Source organism: Hypanus sabinus, chromosome 17 (assembly GCF_030144855.1).
Source record: "Hypanus sabinus isolate sHypSab1 chromosome 17, sHypSab1.hap1, whole genome shotgun sequence".
NCBI classification, from domain to species: domain Eukaryota; kingdom Metazoa; phylum Chordata; class Chondrichthyes; order Myliobatiformes; family Dasyatidae; genus Hypanus; species Hypanus sabinus.
In genome coordinates this window covers 57,019,324-57,041,219 of record NC_082722.1, presented here as the reverse complement: position 1 = coordinate 57,041,219, position 21,896 = coordinate 57,019,324, and the positions used below count along the sequence as shown (strand labels likewise).

At 38.8% G+C, this 21,896-nt stretch overlaps 1 protein-coding gene across 2 annotated transcripts in view; it reads right to left on the bottom strand.

Moving 5' to 3' along the window:
- Window positions 1-1,605: 1,605 nt before the first annotated feature.
- Window positions 1,606-21,896, bottom strand: part of vps9d1 (VPS9 domain containing 1) — an 87,588-nt gene continuing 67,297 nt past the window's right edge. The window contains exons 14-15 of one of the 2 annotated variants that reach the window (XM_059993125.1): window positions 18,009-18,113; window positions 1,606-7,606 (exon numbers count right to left, since the gene is read on the bottom strand). In XM_059993125.1, the coding sequence (XP_059849108.1) occupies window positions 7,525-7,606; window positions 18,009-18,113 (187 nt within the window). In that variant the 3' untranslated portion in view covers window positions 1,606-7,524. Of the gene's footprint in view, window positions 7,607-13,097; window positions 13,295-18,008; window positions 18,114-21,896 lie in introns of those variants that run through there. The other variant, XM_059993126.1, reaches the window with a different exon arrangement.

Genomic DNA, 21,896 nt, shown 5'->3' with positions numbered 1-21,896 from the left:
TGAGCTGTAATTGATAAAGAGTATCCAGATGGATGCATCTCTGCTGTCCAGATGTTCCGAGTTGTGTGAAGAGTCAATGAGATAGCATCTGCTGTAGACCTGTTGCACCGGTAGGCATATTGGAGCAGTTTCAAGTTGCCACGCAGACAGGACCTGAATGTTTCCACACCAGCCTCTCAAAGCACTTCACCACTGTGGATCTAAATGCCACTAGGCAACAATCATTTAGACAGGCTACCTTGCACTTCTTGGGCACTGGTTGGATTGAAGCCTGCTTGAAGCAGGTGAGTACCACACATTGCTGAGCGAGAAGATGAAGCTATCTGTGAATACACCAACCAGTTGATTGGCACAGGTCCTCAGTGCTCAGCTAGATACTCCAGCTGGACCCGATGCTTTCCTTGGAAAGGATCCATTTTAAAGATGTGGTAAACTATGAGTATACCTGTCTGGACATGCCCCTCTGTTGACTGCTCCTGTGGCTCCTCCCACAGACCCCTGTATAAAGGCGATTGGAGGCACTACTCCTCCCTCAGTCGCCAAGATATTGTGGCCACGTTTGCAGCTAATAAAAGCCTATCATTTGCCTCCCGTCTCTGAGAGTTATTGATGGTGCATCAAAAGAGATATTATAATCACACCAAGGAGTTGTTTTTTTGAGTTCAGGGGGAGAAAAGCAGAGGTTTATGAGCTGGTTCTCATTAGAGGATCAGAGGTGGAGAGGGTCAGCAACTTTAAATTCCTTGGTGTTCTTATTTCTGAGGACCTGTTCTGGGCCCAGCATGCAAGTGTAATTACGAAGAAAGCACAGCAGCACCCCTACTTCCTTGGGAGTTAGTGAAGATTTGGCTTGACATCTGAAACTCTGACAAATTTCTATAGATGTGTAATGGACAGTATACTGTCTGGTTGCTTCACAGCCTGGTATGAAAACACCAATGCCCTTGAAAGGGAAATCCTAAAAAAAGTAGTGGATCTGGCCCAACCTATAATGGGCAAAGCCCCCTCCCCACCACCAGTGGGGACAGCTACACAAAATGTCATTGAGGGAAACAGCATCCATCATCAGGGACTTACCACCACCCAGGACACGATCGCTTCTCGCTGCTGCCTTCAGGAAAAAGGTACAGGAGCCTCAGGACTTACACTACCAGTTTAGGAACAGTTATTACCCCTCAACCATCAGGATCTTGAACCAAAGGGGATACCTTTACTCAACTTCACTTGCCCCATTATTGAAATGTTCCCACATTTTATGAACTCACTTTCAGGGACTCTCATCTCATTTTCTAGAGAGTTATTGCTTATTTATTTATTATTTCTTTTTTTTTGTATTTACAGTTTGTGTCATTTGCATACTAGTTGAATGCACAAATTGGTGTGGTCTTTCATTCATTTTATTATGGTTATTATTCTGTTGTGGATTTATTGAGTTTCCTCACAAGAAAATGAATTTCAAGGCTGTATATGGTGACATATTTGGACTTTGACAATAAATTTACTTTGAACTTTAACTTTTATAATTACATTATTCTATTTTTCAAGAATAGTGTAGCATTATGAATCAAACTTAAAATTCAAAGAAACTGGGTTAAAATGATTTTTCAGTGAGCAAGATTGATCTTCCCATTACCAAATTTTTATTTTTATTTCTAAAATATAGTTCACAGTAATGCACCTATTCATGTTAATACATTCATAGGAGAAATCACAATTTAAAATTTTTATTTATACAGAAGAATTGCAATTTAGTTCAACTGTGAGCACAACTTAAATAAACTCATTATATTTTTTCCAGGTAAAATTGTACTGGAAGCATTATCATAAAATTCCATCACCAAATAAATTGATCTATATAGCACAAATACACAGTGAGCACAATCACATTTCCCCATCACTGGAAGTTGCATGGAAAACTGAAAGGGAAAACTAACTGTAGTGACGATTGATAAAACAGAAAAATGTATAAACTGTGCCACTGATCTCACCATTTTGTTATAATTACCAAATAGCATTTTTGTACATAACAATAAATTGGATAAAGACTTTCCCTTTTGTAATGCAAACTTTTAAAAATAATCTGCAAGCATATTCCATTTCATTCATAAGTCACAGTTAAAATTCAGTCGCTTTCATTAATAAACTATATATCAAAAATGTAAATACAACATCTGCTGGATTTATTTGAGTGGTCAGATCATATTTAAATTTTTTTACCTCAAAGGCTGCAGTAACTTGGTTATAAACTTGTTCTTTTGAATAATCTAACATTTAACTATTTAAAGAAAAACTTTCCCAAATTACAAATGCACAGCAAGTTCAAGTAACTAACCACCTAATATTTCATACCACCACATAGCTGCACATTTTTATCAAACCCTATCCCTTTCAACATAACTGATCACTTATTAACAATGAGAATGTATTTATTATGATCAAATGTTTCAAACATGAGAAAGCTTTCACTTCATAATATCTATTCACTTTTATCTTGCATTTAGAAGGGATATCTTCCTCAGATAGAAATTAAACATTTGTTTTGTCAAGTATGAGGTAACTCAGAGAACACCTTCATTTTTGTTTGCTCCTTTGGATTTGAAAAGAAAGTAAAACCTTGCCAAAGGAAGCCGGGTATCTACTCAATTGAAGGGTATCCAAAGAAAGTTTTATTGAAATTTCACGTGGTTAAGTCAGAATTTCCTAACAGGATGAATTGGTGCAGCAAAAGATTAAGAGCATTAATTAGTTCAGTACAGGAATCCACTTTTGTCTCGAGTAGAAAGATGAAGGTTTCTTCGGTTGCTTCAGATATCCTATGTGGTCAGAGGCTAGTTGTATCCCTTTGTATCAAGGTATCACAAGGTATACACCTCCTAGCAGACACATTCTACGCAGCTGTAGTATCCTAACAGCAGTAACATTTTCATAGTCTGAGGGACTGGAGTTATGCTCAACACAAGCCAATCCCAGTCAGCAAACAGTGCATCACTAGCTCAGATATTGATTTGCGTGCAGCAGGAAAGAAGCCTAGCCAAAGTACAATGATCTAGAAGAGCATTTTGGCTTTAGGTGCAGCCACTTGGAAGTAGTCCAAGAATAATTATTTTGGGGGTGGGGTTGAGAAATAATGGGAAGCTATCTCAGTAAAACTTGTTTACCTCAGAAGTCTCAGGCAAAGCAATTGTTTAGGATTACTAATACACAAATAAATATCACTGTAAATATTCACAGCTAAAATTAAATATTTTGGACTCCAGCAGAATATCATTCTCTGTTCCAAATATCTAGAGTGCAAATTTTTCTAGTTAGCACTTAAAGGCCATCAACATTTTGCGTTAATTATTTCAATTCATTTCAATACTGTGTATGGGACGATATAGCAGTGCTGTAGTCATTTATTGCCAAATTCTTGGCAGAACAGCAAAAATATTCTTCAAAGCATTTACAAGCTTTTCCTCCGTATTTTTGTTGTTTTTGAATGCGATTGAAAATACAAAGAAAACAATGAATCACTAAAGTGCATTTTTAATATCTAAATCATGCAAGCTATATTTATCAATTCATAATCCACAGTGTAGACTGTCTAGTTCCTGTATAACAGAAAGAACAGAACAGAATCATGAAAGAATAGTACCAGAAATGAAAAATATTTCTATTGCAAAAGAAAGGGTTAGTATCCTTCTCTTTTTAAAAAAAAGAGACTTGGAGAATACTGAATTGCCAAGCTCCAATTCTAATTATAAAAGTTTAAAATTCTGAATGGATTGGATAAAAAAAGGAATCCACTTTTGGCAGAAACAAAAATTAATGGCTATAAGCAAACAATCTCCAATATAGAAATTTCTATATATTTCTCTACTCAGAGAAAATAACTTGCCAATAGGGAAAGTGTTTGAAGCTTGGAAGTTTCCACTCAGAAATTTCAGTAGAGTGAGTGTAAGGAATTTAAAAGAGATACAGAAAGGCTGAATGGCTTGTATCCAGACTATACAATCTCTTCACTTCCTGTTGCTAAGATGCTATTACGAATAACCCTACGGAGAGTTAGAAGTGAAGTCTAAGTTTGTCCTCTTTACTCATTTGCAAAATACAGACGTCACTGACAATGCCAGTATTTATGGTATAGGCTCAGTTGCTGAGGAAGCTGCTGAAAGTCACGTACAACCTAGATGGGTAAGGAATGTAGACAAAGAGACTGCAGATGCTGTAATCTGGAGCTACAAACAATTTGCTCAAGGAACCCAGTGTGTCGAACAGCATCCATGTGAGGAAAATAATTGATGTTTTGAGTTGATATCAGGTTAAAATGTTAAATTCCCTTCTCTGAAGAATGTTAATGTTTTTTTTAAACCTGTTTAATATAATTGAGGCAAGATTTTATTTGTAAAATTCACATCTGCAATTTTCCACATACCATGGTGAGGTTCTTTTACCACTTACTTTTACATTGAGGTAATTAACAGGAGCCAATTAACTTTCTAGCGTGAATGTGGGCAGAAACCAGAGCAGCCAGGGAAGTCTATACAAGACAAGAAGATTGTGCAATTGCACACAGACAGCAGCTGAAATCATGATTGAATCCTGGTTGCTGGAACTGTGTAATCACTGAATCACTAGTGAAAAATCTGTCTGTTACACCAGCAACTCAAAACTGAAACACTCTAACCTGCATTTTTCTTTTACACAAAGCCCTTTAGGAAATATTTTACTTCAATTGCACATGGCAGCCCATTTACAGATCTCTAATAACCTTCCTCAATTTTACCTAAAACTAGTGTATTTAGTGAATCAAACTTGAGGCTTTAATGCAATAGTTAATATCCTCTGGTCTTTTTAGCTAATTATATAAGCACATAGAAAAAAATTAAAATATTATTCCAACCTTTTCACACAATCAAAAGGATACTGAATTTGAATAAAAGGTTGTGGTCAATGAAGACTAAGGAGTGCAAAAAGAACAGTAGCCTCTTTTCTGCAGTATCCTGTAATGCTGGACAAAAAAGCATAATCAGGATCAGTAAATCATAAATACAAGGGCTTTTGCAGATGCTGGAAATCCAGAGTGACACACACAAACTGTCAGAGGCACTCGGCAGGCCAGGCAGCATCTACAGAAGGGAATAAGGAGTCTTTATTCTTTTCCTTCGATGCTGCCTGACCTGCTTAGCTCCTGTAGCATTTTGTGTGTGTTACTATAAACAAGAGGAGAAAGAGGAAACCATTTAGCCCAGCAGCCCACTTCACGATTCATTAGGGTCACATTAATTTTTTCAGTTATCAAAACTATTCAGATTTCCCTCAATTCCTTAATGCTCAGCTTAATTAACCAGCTATGTTTCTTTCACAAATATGATAAAAAAAATATGCACCCAACATTAGTCTTCTGATTTTCTAAATGCGAGATTGTGTAAATAATGGTGTATTTAATTTTGACATCTCACACTTGTAAAATCTGAATGGAGAAGTGGCCAGCTGTCAAGTAGTTACTTCATACAGCATATTATGCCAGTTACTGTAAGCACAGAACACCTATAACATCAGCAGAGGATACAGGAGCATCACCTTATATTCTGTCTGGGTAGCCTCCAACCTGATGGTATGTTTCTCCTTCTGGTTAAAAAAAATCCCTCCCCCTTTTCTTTTATTCTATTCCCCACTCTAGCCTCTTAATTCTTCTTTGCTGTCTATGACCTCCCCCTCCAGTACCCCTCCTCCTTCCCTTTCTCTCATTGTCCACTCTCCCATTCGATTTCTTCCTCTCTGGCCCTTAGCCTTTGACCCTTTCCACCCACCTGGCTTCACCTATTACCTTCTAGCTATCCTCCTTCCCCTCCTCCTACCTTTTCATTCTGGCGTCTTCCCTCTTTGCTTTCCAGTCCTGAAGAAGAATTTCGGTCTGAAATGTCAACTGTTTGTTCATTTCTGTAGCATTTTGTGTATGTTACTTTGGATTTCCAGCATCTGCAGAATTTCTTGTGTTTACTGTAATTTTTGTCTACTTTACAAGGTTCAAAGTAAATTTATTATCAAAGCATGTATGTGCCATACAACCTTGAGATTGATTTGTCTCCTTACAGGCCGGCACAAAACAAAGAAACCTCAAAAGAACCCACCAAAACTGTCAAACATCCAATGCGCAGAGAGAAAAAACAAATCTCGCTAACAACAAAAGCAGACAAATAGCTTCAGAACTGGAGTTTTACGAAAGACACAAAGCCAGGCGTCACTGCAGCTGCTGCAGGCAACAGGCACAGTTCATTCCAAAGCTGAGTAAACATTGCGAAACCATAGACGCGAAGTCAGGCATCACTGCGCAGAGCTGAGCAAGTGTCACGGAGCAGTTAGCAGCACTGGCCCATCCCTTGCCTCCAGCCCTGACACCCTGACCTTTTCAATCTGGCCCAGTGCTTAAATCATCCAAACAACAGGCTGCTCCTAGCTCTCAGACTGCTCTGGAGTCTGTACCTGACCTTTCCAGTTCAGCCTGGTGTTTAAATTGATCAGATGTCGGGACTTTCCTTGCTCTTGGGAACGTCTTGACTCTGCTTGCCATGACAGGATTCGCCTGCACCATCACTACTGCTCATCTCTGCATTGTTAGCATTGATCATTATTAATAAAGATTTGTTAATAAGATTTTTAGTAGCTTCCTTTCTTTTGTTTTTTGCTGCCTGTAAGTAGTGGCTGGGCATCACTAGTGCAATCTTAAACCCATCCCCATAAGCATGTCTAATTTTTGGCATAATAATGCACAAACACACTCAATGATATTTAACAAATATCTCTCCTCTTCTCCTACCTTCACCCCCAAAAAGGCCTCTTTTCTTTCCAGCAGAATAACAATAAATTACTTCCTCACTGGCAATAACCTATATCTTGCCTTGGAATTTACACATGTACAAATGCACAGAAAAATATACAATAAAAATAATATTTAAAAAGTAATCAGAAACTTCAGAATATTTGTTATTTATAGGAACAAAATTTCAAATCTTTGTGACCCTGGTGAATCTTTTCATTCTTAGGTTTTCAGTAAAAGATTTGTACAGCAGCATTAAAAACTCCTATTGTGTTTCTTTTAAATAAACATTAAATACAACATATGAAAATCTATTGATTTAAACCAATATTAACTGAACAAAGTCCTACTGATTTGGTTTAAATATATTAGGATACAAGGAGGAAAAATATCTAGCATCCAAATTATTCCACAGAAAATGCGGAACCTGTATTGAAGGAGAGAGTGTGAACTTGTCCAGCTCTAATGTCTTTTAGGCTGTGGTCCTCTCCAGCTTAGTATGGAAGATTAAATCTTCTACTTGACCTTTGTGCAGTCTTTTATTATTACCTCAACAAGTCACATTTTATAAGAAGAATATTCTGGACAACTTCAAATTGTTAGTCCTAAATATTGAAACATTTTATATATCTATTGAAAACTACATTTAATACAAAACCTGTCTTTTAGTAAATATTTTTGTAACAAGCCATTCTCAGCAAATGTACAGATGAAAAAGACAAGATTCAAGCTTTGGATAAAGATTCCACGTATGAGAGAGCACTCTGCATGGATGTCAAGCAGTACCCTTCTTCACCAATTAAATAGCTAAAAAAGAAAAATAATCTGCATTAGATTTCTTCAAATTGTGATAGAAATCAAGAGTGCAATCAAGAGTTATGTACATTCAAATGCAACACAGTTAAATTTATGGATCAGCTACGCTTCAGTCTCATATTAGAGCCCCTGCAGTATTTTATCAAATACACTCTTCTTTGATGCTTGTTAATTACTTTTCATTACAATTTTATAACTACTTATACATTGAAATAATTACTCTTCCTACAGGACAACCACACACGATACTACATTCTAATCTCCTTCAATATTTTAATTCCGCTGCAACAATTGAAGGTCTAAATAAGAGGACTCTGGCTTGAATCGAATTCTTCCTTTCTCCTGGAAAACTCTGCTTACTAATGCTCCCTCCAAATAAGCGTTCACAAAGAATCTTACGAGCTGGGAGAGCTTTTGCTTATTTTTAATTACATTTACTCACTTCTGGAAAGTGCCAAATCAGCAAGAATCTGTTAAGATATGTGAATATGCATACTGACTTGAACTTTGTGTAGGTCCCATGTGGTAATATTGCACACAATTACATGTCTCACCAAGATGGCAAACTTTGGGTATAATATAAAGGAACTTCTTCAAGTGTAATTAATTAGAAAGATCAATCGGAATTGAACAATGTTCACAAAAGAAATCTTTCTTCATTAATCTTTTGAAGAAGTATTTCCTCTCAAAACTGACAGTGATTAAGGTGCTAGCTGTGCTCAAGAATTCGGTTGCTGTGTGATATGGACTTGGTGCTAGACAGTCCCTGAGGGCAAACTCTGCCCTACTTTACTGTGGTGACTGTCACGCGTTAGTTAGGAACTCACAACCTGAAGCTAGGAGCAGTCCATCTGGGAATAACATAATGAGATACATACTGTAAAATTCTACATGAAAAGTAATTATTAGACATGTATAAATGCAGAAGGCTTTTCAATGCTGAACAAAAACAAGTTTAAATGCAGATTTATTTATCTGGAAAATAAAGAAAATTGGGTCAATGCTGTATTACATATTAGACAGCAAAATTTATCGATGCTTTGAAACAGTCCAGTTTAAACTCAAAATTGCTTAGTTAGAATCATAAAATACAAAATCCATAACTTAACATGTCAGATATCTTTATGCAAAATTTCTTCAGAAAATGTTTTAAGTCTTATATCCAGTAAAACAATGAGATGGCCTATAGAGAGGAGTGGAAGAGCTCAAGGCAAATAATCTCTTCCTCAATGTCAACAAAAGACATGGTTAGCAACATCAGGAGAACTTGTATCACTTATACCCCTCTTTATATCTGTGGCACAGTGGTGGAAGCTGTAAGCACTTTCAAAGTCCTGGGAGTGCAAATCTTGCACACACTCTTTATGGTCTCAGAACATATTCTACACAATCAGGAAATACCACCAATGCCTCTACTTTCTGATGAGGTTGAGAGGAGCTGAAAAATGCACATCTATACTCATACCATTCTATGGATATGCAGCAAAGAGCATCCTGATAGATCTGACTGCATAATTCTTAGATTATACTGTTCAATTGTTATTTCCTTTACAGTTTAACAATTATCTGTTTGTTACATGCATACAAGTTTAATGTGCCTAAGGTGGCTACACAAAGTATAATTCTGGAAAGCTCTGGAAGCTTCTATGTTCTGAATTATTTGAATAAGTGCTTTCTCATTGGTTAACTCTTATTTACAATGTGAATGGAATTTGTTCTCATCTCTGTGGTATAAATAGCTAACACAAAGCAGTGGTATCTTAATCTTTTTAGCATCTTTGTCGTTTTTTAAAATCTTTAAGCCTTCTGCTACTAGATTCTGCTCCTGTTTCCTCAGTGACTTCTAAAGGAACCTTAGATCACGAACGTCACAAACCAACAATCCTAACATGCTGCATCATTGCATGGTACAAAACTGCCCAATGCATCACTGGCACCATCCTACCCACCATAAAGGACATGTATGCAGAAAGGTGCCAGAAAAGGGCCAGTAACATTGCGAAGGAACCTACCCACCCTGCTCATAAATTGTTTGTCTCACTTCCATAGGGAGGAGGCTATGCTTTATCCACACCAAGACCACCAGACTCAAAAACAGCGATTTCCCCACATCAACGCCTCCACCCACTAACTCACCCCACCAACACTACTTTATAATTTCCTGTCAGAATCACCTTATGTACAGACACTCCTGTGCCTAGTGTCACTTTATGGACATACAATTAATCTATGTATTTTGGCTATCTTATATATTTATTGTTCTTTTTAATCTTATTATGTATTTTTTGCAGTGGATGCAGAGTAATAATTATTTTGTTCTCCTTTACACGTGTACTAGAAATGATATTAAGCAATTTTGAATTCTGAATAGGCTCATTTCAATTAACAGGGTGGAAGTTCCTATCACAAGGGATAAAGTATTATAAAACACACAGGCTAATCAAAGCAGATAACAGCACCCGATGGCCTATACCCAGCAATTTTAAAGGAAGTGATGGTAAAAATAGTAGATCCATTGGTTGAAATATTTCAAAACATACAAAATTTTGGGAGTGCACAAAAAGATTGAAAAACAGCAAATGTGAATGTGAATGACAGAATCAAATCAATAACCAAAGAGGAAATAACTATTTTAGAAAGGTTGAACATAATCAAACTGAGATAACATTATGAAATCATATTTGATAAGATGCTTAAATTCTTTGAAAATGTTATATATAGGTTAGAAGATAGAAGGAGATTTGTAGATGATGTAGGTTTAGATTTCCAAAAGCCATTTGACAAGGTAAAGAGGCTGGTGCATAGATCAGGAGCCCAAGGTAAATGAGGATTGAAAACTTACCGCCACATAGAAAACATTGTTTGCAAACTTTGCCACAAAGCCATTGATTCCATCAATGAAATATAACGTGAAAAGAAGTGGTCCTAACACCTACCCCTGGGGAACACCACTAGTCACTGGCAGCCAACCAGAAATGACCCCCTTCATTCTCATTTTTTGCCTCCAGCTTAGTCCTCACCACAACTGAGGCAATAGCTACCCTACTGTCAGTCCTGCCACTGACCCAGTGCACTGAAGAATCGGTGCATTGGATTTACTGTAAATGAGCAAAATTAGTGCAGGCACCTAGTGCAGATAATGGACTACCTTTATTGCCTTCCTGCATAAAGTAGCACAGTAGTCCAACAATACATTTCCTGGCAAAAATCACTGCTTTTGAATTGGCATCTTTTTGTCCAAATGGATAACTGACATAATTTAAAAACTGTTCACTCTAAGCAAGGTGCAGTTTCTAATATCCAAACCAGTGCATGCGACTGATGGTAGCTAGAAACTGCTTGGCAACAGCCTCCTGTTCCAATTAAGCTGCACAGTGTCTCAAAGAAGCAAAGGGAATCGCAGCTATTTCCTTGTTTAGGTTTTGTTCAATAGTTGTCCCAGGAGCTCCCACTACCTATTAAATGCTCCCAATGGCATGTGTCTCAAATAGCCTCTGACAACCAAATCCAGCTGCTGGCTTTCATGTGTGACTTAGCTATTAAGCCCAGTGAAATTGTTTCTACTGACAGAAGAAGGGGCAAAAGCAGCATACAACCAATTACTTCAGGTAGATGGGGCTCATCAGCTGTGGCTGGCAGCTCATCTAGAAGGAAAACTCTGATCTCAAACTTCCACAGCCTTGCAGCTATACCCACTCATAGGGAAGGCTTTGGAAGTAAACCCTGAGGATCCCTGGCCAGATAAGAAAGTCTACAAATGGCAATGTAGTCTTTCCTGTTGATGGTAGTAGAATAATACAATGCCGTTTTCAATACTTTACAAACCAATTAAATATACTTTGGTTCCGCACAGCACAGGCTGACATTTGTCAATCACAATTGTGGATGACACTGCATTTCGTCAGGTATAGAATATTCTCACTCCAACACTAGCATCAACAGTATAAGGAGTGCAGGTTCCTTCCACAGAATCACACAGTTGTACAGAAGGAACACAGGCTCTTTGGCCCAACACGTCCAATACTGACCATTTACATTTATCCCATTTGTTTGCATTAGGACTGTATCCTTCTACACCTTGGATAGTTAAGTGTCTAAACGCTTCTCAACATAGTGAGTGCATCCACTCCACCATCTCCTAAAGCAGCATATTCCAGATTTCAACTTCTCTGAGCCTGGTAACAAAAAAAAATCCCTGAAGACCCCCTTTTAACTACCTCTCACGTTATAACTAGTGTTGCTTTTGGTTGCCTTGCCACAAGAGAAAGATTTTGACCACCTAAGCTTTGCTTGGGCACCCCTGGTCAAAATTTCTGTTACTGTGAATAGCTAAGCCAGTAAAAGATGAGTTAAAGATAACACATTTCTTTAACATTTTAAGCGTGATTACTTTTTTATTTCAATCTTTTACAGTTTCAAGATAACAAAAAAAAGGGCACCCTGCATGGTCAGTACTTAGTAACACCCCCTTTGGCAAGTATCACAGCTTGTAAACGCTTTCTGTAGCCAGCTCTAAATTCTTGTTTGGGGGATTTTCACCCATTCTTCCTTGCAAAAGGCTTCTAGTTCTGTGAGATTCTTGGGCCGTCTTGCATGCACTGCTCTTTTGAGGTCTATCCACACATTTTCGATGACGTTTAGGTCAGGAGACTGTGAGGGCTATGGCAAAACCTTCAGCTTGTGCTTCTTGAGGTAGTCCACTGTGGATTTTAAGGTGTGTTTAGGATCATTATCCTGTTGTAGAAGCCATCCTGTTTTCATCTTCAGCTTTTTTACAGATGGTGTGATGTTTGCTTCCAGAATTTGCTGGTATTTAGTTGAATTCAATCTTCTTTCACAAGTGAAATTTTCCCCGTGCCACTGGCTGCAACACAAGCCAAAAGCATGATCGATCCACCCCCCGTGTTTAACAGTTGGAAAGATGTTCTTTTCATGAAATTCTGCACCCTTTTTTCTCCAAACATACCTTTGCTCATTGCAGCCAAAAAGTTCTATTTTAACTTCATCAGTCCATAGGACTTGTTTCCAAACTGCATCAGGCTTGTTTATGTGTTCCTTTGCAAACTTCTGACACTGAATTTTGTGGTGAGGACGCAGGAAAGATTTTCTTCTGATGACTCTTCCATGAAGGTCATATTTGTACAGGTGTCGCTGCACAGTAGAACAGTGCACCACCACTCCAGAGTCTGCTAAATCTTCCTGAAGATCTTTTGCAGTCAAATGGGGGTTTTGATTTGCCTTTCTAGCAATCCTATGAGCAGTTCCCTTGAAAAGTTTTCTTGCTCTTCCAGACCTCAACTTGACCTCCACCATTCCTGTTAAATGCCATTTCTTAATTACATTACAAACTGAGGAAACGGCTACCTGAAAATGCTTTGCAATCTTCTTATAGCCTTCTCCTGCTTTGTAGGCATCATTTATTTTAATTTTGAGAGTGCTAGGCAGCTGCTTAGAAGAGTCCATGGCTGCTGATTTTTTGGACAAGGTTTGAGGAGTCAGGGTATTTAAGCTTTAAAATTTGCATCACCCGGCCTTTCTTAATGATGACTGTGAACAAGCCATAGCCCGAACAAGCTAATTAAGGTCTGAGACCTTGGTAAAAGTGATCTGAGAGCTCAAATCTGTTGGGGTGCCCAAACTTTTGCACGGTGCTCCTTTCCTTTTTTTTCCACTCTAAAACTGTACAAAACAAAAATAATATGTTGAAAAGAATGTTTCATCTTTAACTTTATGACTTTTGGAGATCAGTTCATCTACTTAACGATTCACAGTAACAGAAATTTTGACCAGGGGTGCCCAAAGTTTTGCAGGCCACTGTATTTATGCCTCTCACAATTTTTAATTGGGTCAAACCTTAGTTTCCTCCATTTCCAGTAAAACAAACTCAGCTCATCCAATCTCTCCTCATAACTAATCCTGCCAGCATCCCAGACAATCATGCAAATCTTGACAATCTCTTCTGCACTACTCCAGCACAATCACAGCTACTTCTTCGAAGAGGAATCTAAATCCTGTTGTACACAACCTGTCTTGTACTAATTACATTCATTCCTGTTCTTGCTAACCTACACTGAATATGTATCCTCTAAAAGGTTAGTACCCTTCATCTTTAGTTGTTCCATGGGCGTAGAACATGTTGGCTTTACATTCTTCTCTGGTCCACATACAGTACTGTGCAAAACTCTTAGGCACTTATATATAGCTAAGACTTTTGCACAGTACTGTATTTGCCAACGTGGAGCAGAGAGTGAGTTTGAAAATTTGGCGGGAGCAAAGGATGCTGGGAAAGGTGAGGAGGGAGAGCCACTGGAGGAGTGTGGGATAGCTGACAGGGAATGAGTGCCAGGGATGATGAGGGGCATGGGTACAGACACAACCAGCTCTGAGATGCCAGGCAAGGTTATTTGATTCCAGAGAATTGGTTTATTGACCATTACAGTTTGCCTCTCTGGTGCTTCACGCTCCTTCTCTGAACCATGACACCCCTCTCCCTTCCCCCTTCCCACTCTCAGTCCACAATAGAGACACATATCAGAATCAGGTTGATCATCACTCACAGCTGTCATGAAATTTGTTCTTTTTAACTGCGGCAGCCGCAAAGTACAATACATAAAATTACTACAGTAATGGGCAAAAGTCTTAGCTATATGTATGTGCCAAGCCTTTTTGTGTAGTACTGTACTGTAACTGCTCTAGTGTTAGGGGGTAAATTATTGGTGATTATCCATTTGTTACTGTACATGGTTCCAGCATTTCATATTTTATACTTGTCCTCATCCTTTTTACTTCCCTCTCCCTCCATAAAAGACAACCGATCAAAACTTTGTTCAAAAGAAGCTAAGGAATAGAAAGGAACTGGAGAAGCAGGCCATTTGTTCCCATGAAATAGTACCACTGTGAGATATGATTATGGCTTATCCTGTATCTCCTCCACCTTTTTGCCTCATTTCAATTTCCTTTAGTACCAGACTTGGACTCAAATGTATTCAGCAACTGAGAATGTGCAGCAAACTGGAAATAGATTAATCCAAAGATTTACTATCATCAGAGTAAGAAAATTTAGCCTCACGCCACTATAACTTGACTAGTTCTTATCTTGGATGCGTGGCCCTGAGCTCTTTCCTAATCTTTCACCGTCGGCTAGCCGTGCATTTTTTGTACACTTTGAAGATGGAATGTTATTTATCTTTAATCATTCTCTACAAATGTCTATCACTGTTGCTTTAAAACATGCATCATTTCAACCAGAGCTGAGGGACCAAAAATGCCTTCGAATTATAATAAGGTAAGATGGAAATGAGGATTGGTCTATAGGGTCTTCTTGATTGTACTCCTTTAGTAAGGGCAGGATACAACTGGTTGATTGAATCTATTAAATAAATATTATATCTGCAGTTTCCTTATAACCATTTAACATTTGATAATACTGGACCAAACAATCAACCTTACTACCTCCATGTTTTTTATCTTTAAAAGACTTGCACGTACAGCACAAAAATGAAGCTTCTGTAACAGAATTCATGCAAAAATACTCATAAAACTAACAGCTAGTTTCAGACATTGTGCCAATGTGAGATGAGATACCTGATATATTTTAGGATTAAAAGCACAATATAAGAGTTCTAAAGTAATTCCAATATAAAAATAGGCACCACGGCAAACAGCTTTAATTAAAATATTTGCATACTGGAATATTTCAATTACTTTTGCACAGAAGTATTTGGCAGTTACCATTTGATAGTGATATTGAATGAAAAAATATATTCATGAAAGTATTTTTTAAAGAAAGCATAAGTATTCTTAATAAAGTGCCCATTGAGTGTAAAGGATAAGCAAGTAATGACTCATGGTTTACAGTATATTGCTGAGCACTGAACAAGGGTTATCAGGAATTTGCCCTCTCTTAATGGTTAGAACACCCAGGGATGAAATAAAGAAACATGCAACTCGTTAATCTGTAAACAAAACTGGACTCTGTAAGAGAATGAAATAGGCAGCCAAGAACTATTTTGGACCAGGAAAGCAAAAATACCTGACATATGGAGAAGATTTGTAACCAGTTCATTATGTAATTTGATTAAAAATAGACCAGCAATACAAATTGAGTGAAATGAATATGATTATAACTGTAATGTTACTCAAAGTTACTATTGTGTGCAGTTCTGGTCAGCTGTTTCCAAGAAGTCAGTTTAAAAGAATGCACAGAGATCTTACAAGGATGTTGCTGCGACTTGAGGACCGGAGTTATAAGAAAAGGTTGAATAGGTTAGGACTTTATTCACTGGAGCGCAGGAATGTGAGGGGAGATCTTATAGAGGGATACAAAATTATTGAAGGTATGGATAGGGTGAATGTACGCAGGTTTTTTTCCCTTAGGTTGGGTGAGACTAGAACTAGAGCTCATAGGTTTATGGTGAAAGATGAAATATTTAAGGGGAATCTGAGGGGGAATTTCTTCACTCAGAGGGTGAAGTGACTATGGAACAAGCTGCTGGCAGAAGTAGTAGATGCAAGGTCACTTGTAACATTTAAGAAAAGTTTGTATATGTACAAAGCTGAGAAAGGTATGGAAGGTTATGGTCTGGGTGCAGTTAGCCAGGACTTGCAGAAGATCAGGCCAGCAAGACCTAAGGCTGAAGGGCCTGTTTTTGTGCTGTAGTACTCCATGAGTCTAAGATGGACAAAATGCTTAGCAAGCCTTTTCTTGGTCAGCCTTCATAAAGTTATGGCTGTGATTGTGTAGATGGCTGTAACAAAACTTTCAGACAAGTGAATATTGTTATCACTAACTGGCCTTGCTAGCATTTTTGGCATGTGGAGAAACATTTTTTTTAAAAAAGGCTGATAGAAATAACGCACACCAGAAACAACTTTTCTGATCTCAGGGTTTCTTCTGGTACTTACAAAATACCAACTTTCCCTGAATTCCATGCGACCTAACCTTCTAGAGCAGCTTACTAAGGCCTATCAAAAGCCTTACTTAGGTCCATATAAACCATGTCTATTGCTGTGCTCCTGTCAACTTCCTTCTCCTCAACAAAAAACTCGAATCAGGTACTAAGCCCAATGCTGGCAACACCTAATTAACCCCTGTCTTTCCAGATGTATATACACATCTTATCCCTTGGAATCCTCACTAATAACTTAACTACTAAAGATATTAAACTTACTTAGGTATAAAATTCACTACCCTCCAGTGTATTGTTACCTCAGCTGGTCAGGTCCTGGAAATTTGTCCACCCTCACATATTGTAAGACATCCAGCACTTCCTCTACTGTAAGGTGGAGTATCCTCAAGCTCTCCCTACTTACTTCCCCTGGTTCTGATGTCTTCATGTTTTATTTTACATAATGAAAATATTTATCAAGGACCTTGCTCAACTCCTACAGCTCCACACAAAGGTGTCCCATTGTGGCCCCTATTCGCTCTCTAATTACTCTTCTCCCCTTCAAATACTTATAAGATCTCTAGGTTTTCATTATGATTCTCTGCCAAAGTTATCTCATGCCCCCTTTTTGCCCTCCCGTTTTCCTTCAAGTACATGTCTACATCGCTTATCCTCCTCCAGATATTCACTTGATTCCAGCTGACCCACAACTATGCAATAATCCTTATCATCCAGAATTCCCTATCCTACCAGCATTGGCTTCACTCTAACAGGAATATGCAGAGCTTGAAGCAGACTAAATCTTATAGTGTAGAAAGCATTGCCATCTAGCATATTTGCATAACTTGGGAAATGGACTTCAAAACTTGAAAATAATGAACATTACCTGCAAACTAATAAGCCATTTCTCAAATATCTTTGTTCCTGCCTTAATCTTTGAAAGGGAAACACCCAGTAATTCCAAGGTTTTCCATCTTAACACTCACATTAAATCTCAGTTTATCCAAAATTCTGCTACCCATCTTATTTAAAAAAAATTATTTAGAGATACTGCATGGCGTTCCTGTCTAATGAGCCACATTGCCCAGTAATCCATCTATTTAACATGAACCTAATCATAGGACAATTTACAATGACCATCCAGCACCCGGAGGAAACACATGCAGTTCTGTGGAGAACATACAAACTCCTTACAGATGGTGCCAGATCTGAACTCCAGAATGCCCCAAGCTGTAATGGCATCACGCTAACCACTGTACTACCATGGCACCCAGATCTTAATCTGTTAGATATGGATTTCAGCTACAGGGGCCAGTGACCAGATATGATTCCCACAAACTAATATATAACTGGAGTTGGATGGGCTGAATGTAGGGATGTGAAAAACCACACTCCGTATTGTTTGTAATTGAGAAAGAGCAGCTGTAATATTTTGCTCAAACATATTGGATTTTTTAAAAACAAGTTTTTAAAAACATTATTGCAGTTCCTCAACCTGGACCTACCCTTCATGAATAAATTCTTCCAATGCTGCACACTCTGATACAAGCTGCATTAAGTTACTCTTCAGCACTACATACGACAAGATGGGCAGCAGATCATCGGCACCGCTATAAGAGATGACAAGTTGGTTAGAATTTGTACTGAACATGAAGCATGTTAATCAGAAAAAAAATCTGAACATTCAGACCAGTTAATTTGAATTAATTTCTAAATATATCCTTGCGTGAACACCACCGTTTAAGTATCATAAACAAGCAATTTGAGTAGTTATAAAAAGTAACTTCCCACACACTGGAAGTTTAACCAGTATGGACTGATTAATTTTCTACGCAAGGACTAAGGCAGGAAGAAGGACTAAGAGAAATACACTCAGTGGCCACTTTATAGGGTACATCATGTGGTACTGAGTGTATGTTCACGGTCTTCTGCTGCTGTAGCCCATCCACTTCAAGGTTCAACATGTTATGCATTCAGAGATGTTCTTGTGCATACCACTGTTGTAAAATGTGGTTATTTGAGATTCTGTCGCTTTCATGTCATCTTGAACCAGTCTGGCCATTTTCCTCTGACCTCTCTCATTAACAAGGTGTTTTTTGCCCAGAGAATTGCCACTTGCTGGTTGGTTTTTGCTTTTTGCACCATCTCTGTAAAATCTGAAGATTGTTGTGTGTGAAAATCCCAGGAGATTAGCAGTTTCTGAGACACTATACACAAATCACCAGCATATCTGGCACGGTCAAAATCACTGAGATCATATTTCTTCCCCACTCTGAAACAAATGAACATGTCTGCATGCTTTTATGCATTGAGTTGCTGACATATGATTGGCTGATTAGATATGTGCATTAACGAGGTGTTCAAGCATACCTAATGAAATGGCCACTGAGTGCAAATGAAAACTGTTGAGATTTGACTCTAGCACTTAGTCTTTAGCTGCAGAAATGTTTATGCATCCACCTTTCCAGCTACAGCAAGGTATTCAGCAGCACTATTTCTTTTACAGGTTGATAGGCTGGGAAATGAGTGGGATCTTTTATCCCATCTACACTAGTACCCCTCTTGTGCTGCCTTGGACTGAACTGATTCTATAATAATGCTCTTGGTTCTTCAGTCTGAATATTCACAATGCATATCTCTCTGTATTTCAAGAACGACATTCCCTGAAGGATACCTGCTGCAGTTTAGGGAACCCCGCACAAATCCAGTTTTCTATGATGCTCTGCACTGCCATGCTGTGGATCTGATAATCCAGCTTCTGCTGGTGGCATTGCAACCAGGTTTGGTGTGGGGCAACTGTGTGTCAGGAGTGATGATGGGTGAGCCAGGGATTGTAGTGCAGCTGCTCAGTGCTGAGATACAAGGCTCTCTGTAGCCAACAACCATCACTGTATGCACTAACATGGAAAAATCTCGGGTTTGTGGTGGACCGTGAAGGGAGCTGGCAGCTTTCATCTCATCTAACAGGCAGTGATAAGGGACACAGTCTGTCAACACATATTCTTGCCTTGTGGAATCAGAGTGATACAGCCCAACTTGTCCATGCTAACCAAGGTACCTTCCTGAGCTGATCTGTTTGGTCTGCATTTGGTACATACCTGCTCTAAACTTTTCTTTCACTCTTAACTCTTCCCTAAGGAGTCTGACAACAGACCCAAAATAACAAGGGGTCTTTTTTGTGGGTGTAAAAAGGAACAGATGTTACAATACTCCCCTTCTGTGATGGTGTTTTTTAAAAAAAAATGGACCAGGTGCCTCCAGTCCTTTGCAACACCCCACACTTACTGTGTCAGCAGGGGCAGCCTGAGCACAATATCTCAATGATGAGTGGCTGTATTGATCACTCTCAGCTCATTCATCACTGATCCTTACCAGCTCTCCCCCACACCAAGATATGGAGGAGACTTGCTAGACGTGTACTAGGTTCCCAGCAGAGCATTTCAAAAACAAGCTTCAATCAGCACAATGCTAATGACCCCTTTCACCTCTGACTGCATTTGCACCCTTTGGGGTTATGTCTGAACACCTCTGAACCATAATCAATATGTCAGAAGCTCATGAGGTATCTGCACAAAGCACTATATGCAAGGCCTTATAGAACTTTTATGAAAATACACGCTTCGATTATTAACAATCTGCTGGAAGAACTCAGTGGGTCAAACAATATCTGTGGGTGCAAAGTGAATTGTCAATGTTTCAAGTTAAAACCTTGTATCAATCCGGCATCTGTAGTCTCCTGTTATTGTGTTATTAGGTTATTGTGGCCCTTCTGGTCTTGAGCAACTTGTTAATGTACACATTTTAGATGATTTCTCCAGAGCACCTTTGCACAAGTTTGACTTCCCGGTGGCCAAGCATTTTAATCCCAATTCCCATTGCTGGTCTATGGCTTCCTCTTTGGCCAAAGTGAGGCCACCCTCAGGGTGGAGAAGCAACAACCTATATTCCGTCTTGGTAGTCTCCAACCTGATGGCAAGAATATCAATTTTTCCTTCCAATGAACAAATCCCCCCTTCCTCTATTCCCCAATCTGACCTTTCAGCTTTTCTCACCAACCTATTACTTCCCCTTGGGTCCCCTCCTCCTTCCTTTTCTCCTATGGTCCACTCTTCTCTCCTATCAAAGTCCTTCTTCTATAGTTTTTGACCTTTCCCACCTACCTGGCTTCACCTATCACCTTCCCGTTAGCCTCCTTCCACTCCCCCAACCTTTTTATTCTGGCATATTATTCCTTCTCAATCTTGAAGAAGGGTCTCAGCCTGACGCTGCTTGACTTGCCGAAATCCTCCAGCATTTAGTGTGTGTTACATATGGACCAAGACATTTGTTGGTTCATTCCATGGATTCATTCAAAAAAGTATTACACATTATAAAACTTTTGCAACAGTTCGGAAAAATATGAAGCTTTTCCTCCCTATGTAACTGGACTCCCGATTTCATCACCCCAGTCAGTACAGATTGGCAACACCTCCTCCGCGATCACCATCAGCACAGTTGTACCACAAGGTTGTGTGCTTAGCCCCTGTTCTACTTGTTTTATATCTACCTTTGTGTGGCGACATTCAGCTCCAATGTTGTATTTAAGATTGCTGTTGACATCACTGTTGTTGCTGGAATAAAAGGTTCTAACAAATCAGCATATTCAATACTGTGCAGAAGTCTTAGGCTGATATACTGTATATAACCAGGGGGCCTAAGACTTTCGCACACCACTGTATTTGTCAACGTGGAGTGGAGAGCAAGCTTGTCAATCTAGTTGGAGCAAAGGGTGTTGGGAATGACAAGGCTGGGGTGCCGTAGGAGGAATGTGGGACAGGTGGTAGAGAGGAGTGTCAGGGGTGGGTGGGTGGCGTGGCTGCATTCACTCCTAACCCTAAGACACCAGGCAAGGTCATTCGATTCCAAACAATTGATCAGTACAGAATGTTTCTCTAGTGCTTCTCCCTTCACCTTTTTTCCAACCATGATTCCTGTCTCCATGTTGCCTTCCCACGCTCAGTCCACAATACAGACACATCAGAATCAGGCTGATCATTCCTCACATATGTCATGAAAGTCATTTTTTTTAAGCGGCATAAGTACAATGCAATATTTAAAACTAGGCACCCTAGATCTTTTATATATCACCCAAATGTATCTATATAAATTTAAAGTCAGTAACTTTAAATTTCTTGGCATTATCGTATCAAAGGATCTCACTTGGAACTAGCACACAATTGCCAGCACAAAGAAGGCACAATAGCACCTTTACTTTCTTAGAAGTTTGCATAGATTTGGCATGTCACCTAAAACTTTGTCAAACATATATACAGTTGCAAGATAAAAGTTTGTGAACGCTTTGCAATTACCTGGTTTTCTGCATTAATTACTCATAAAATGTGGGCTGATCTTCA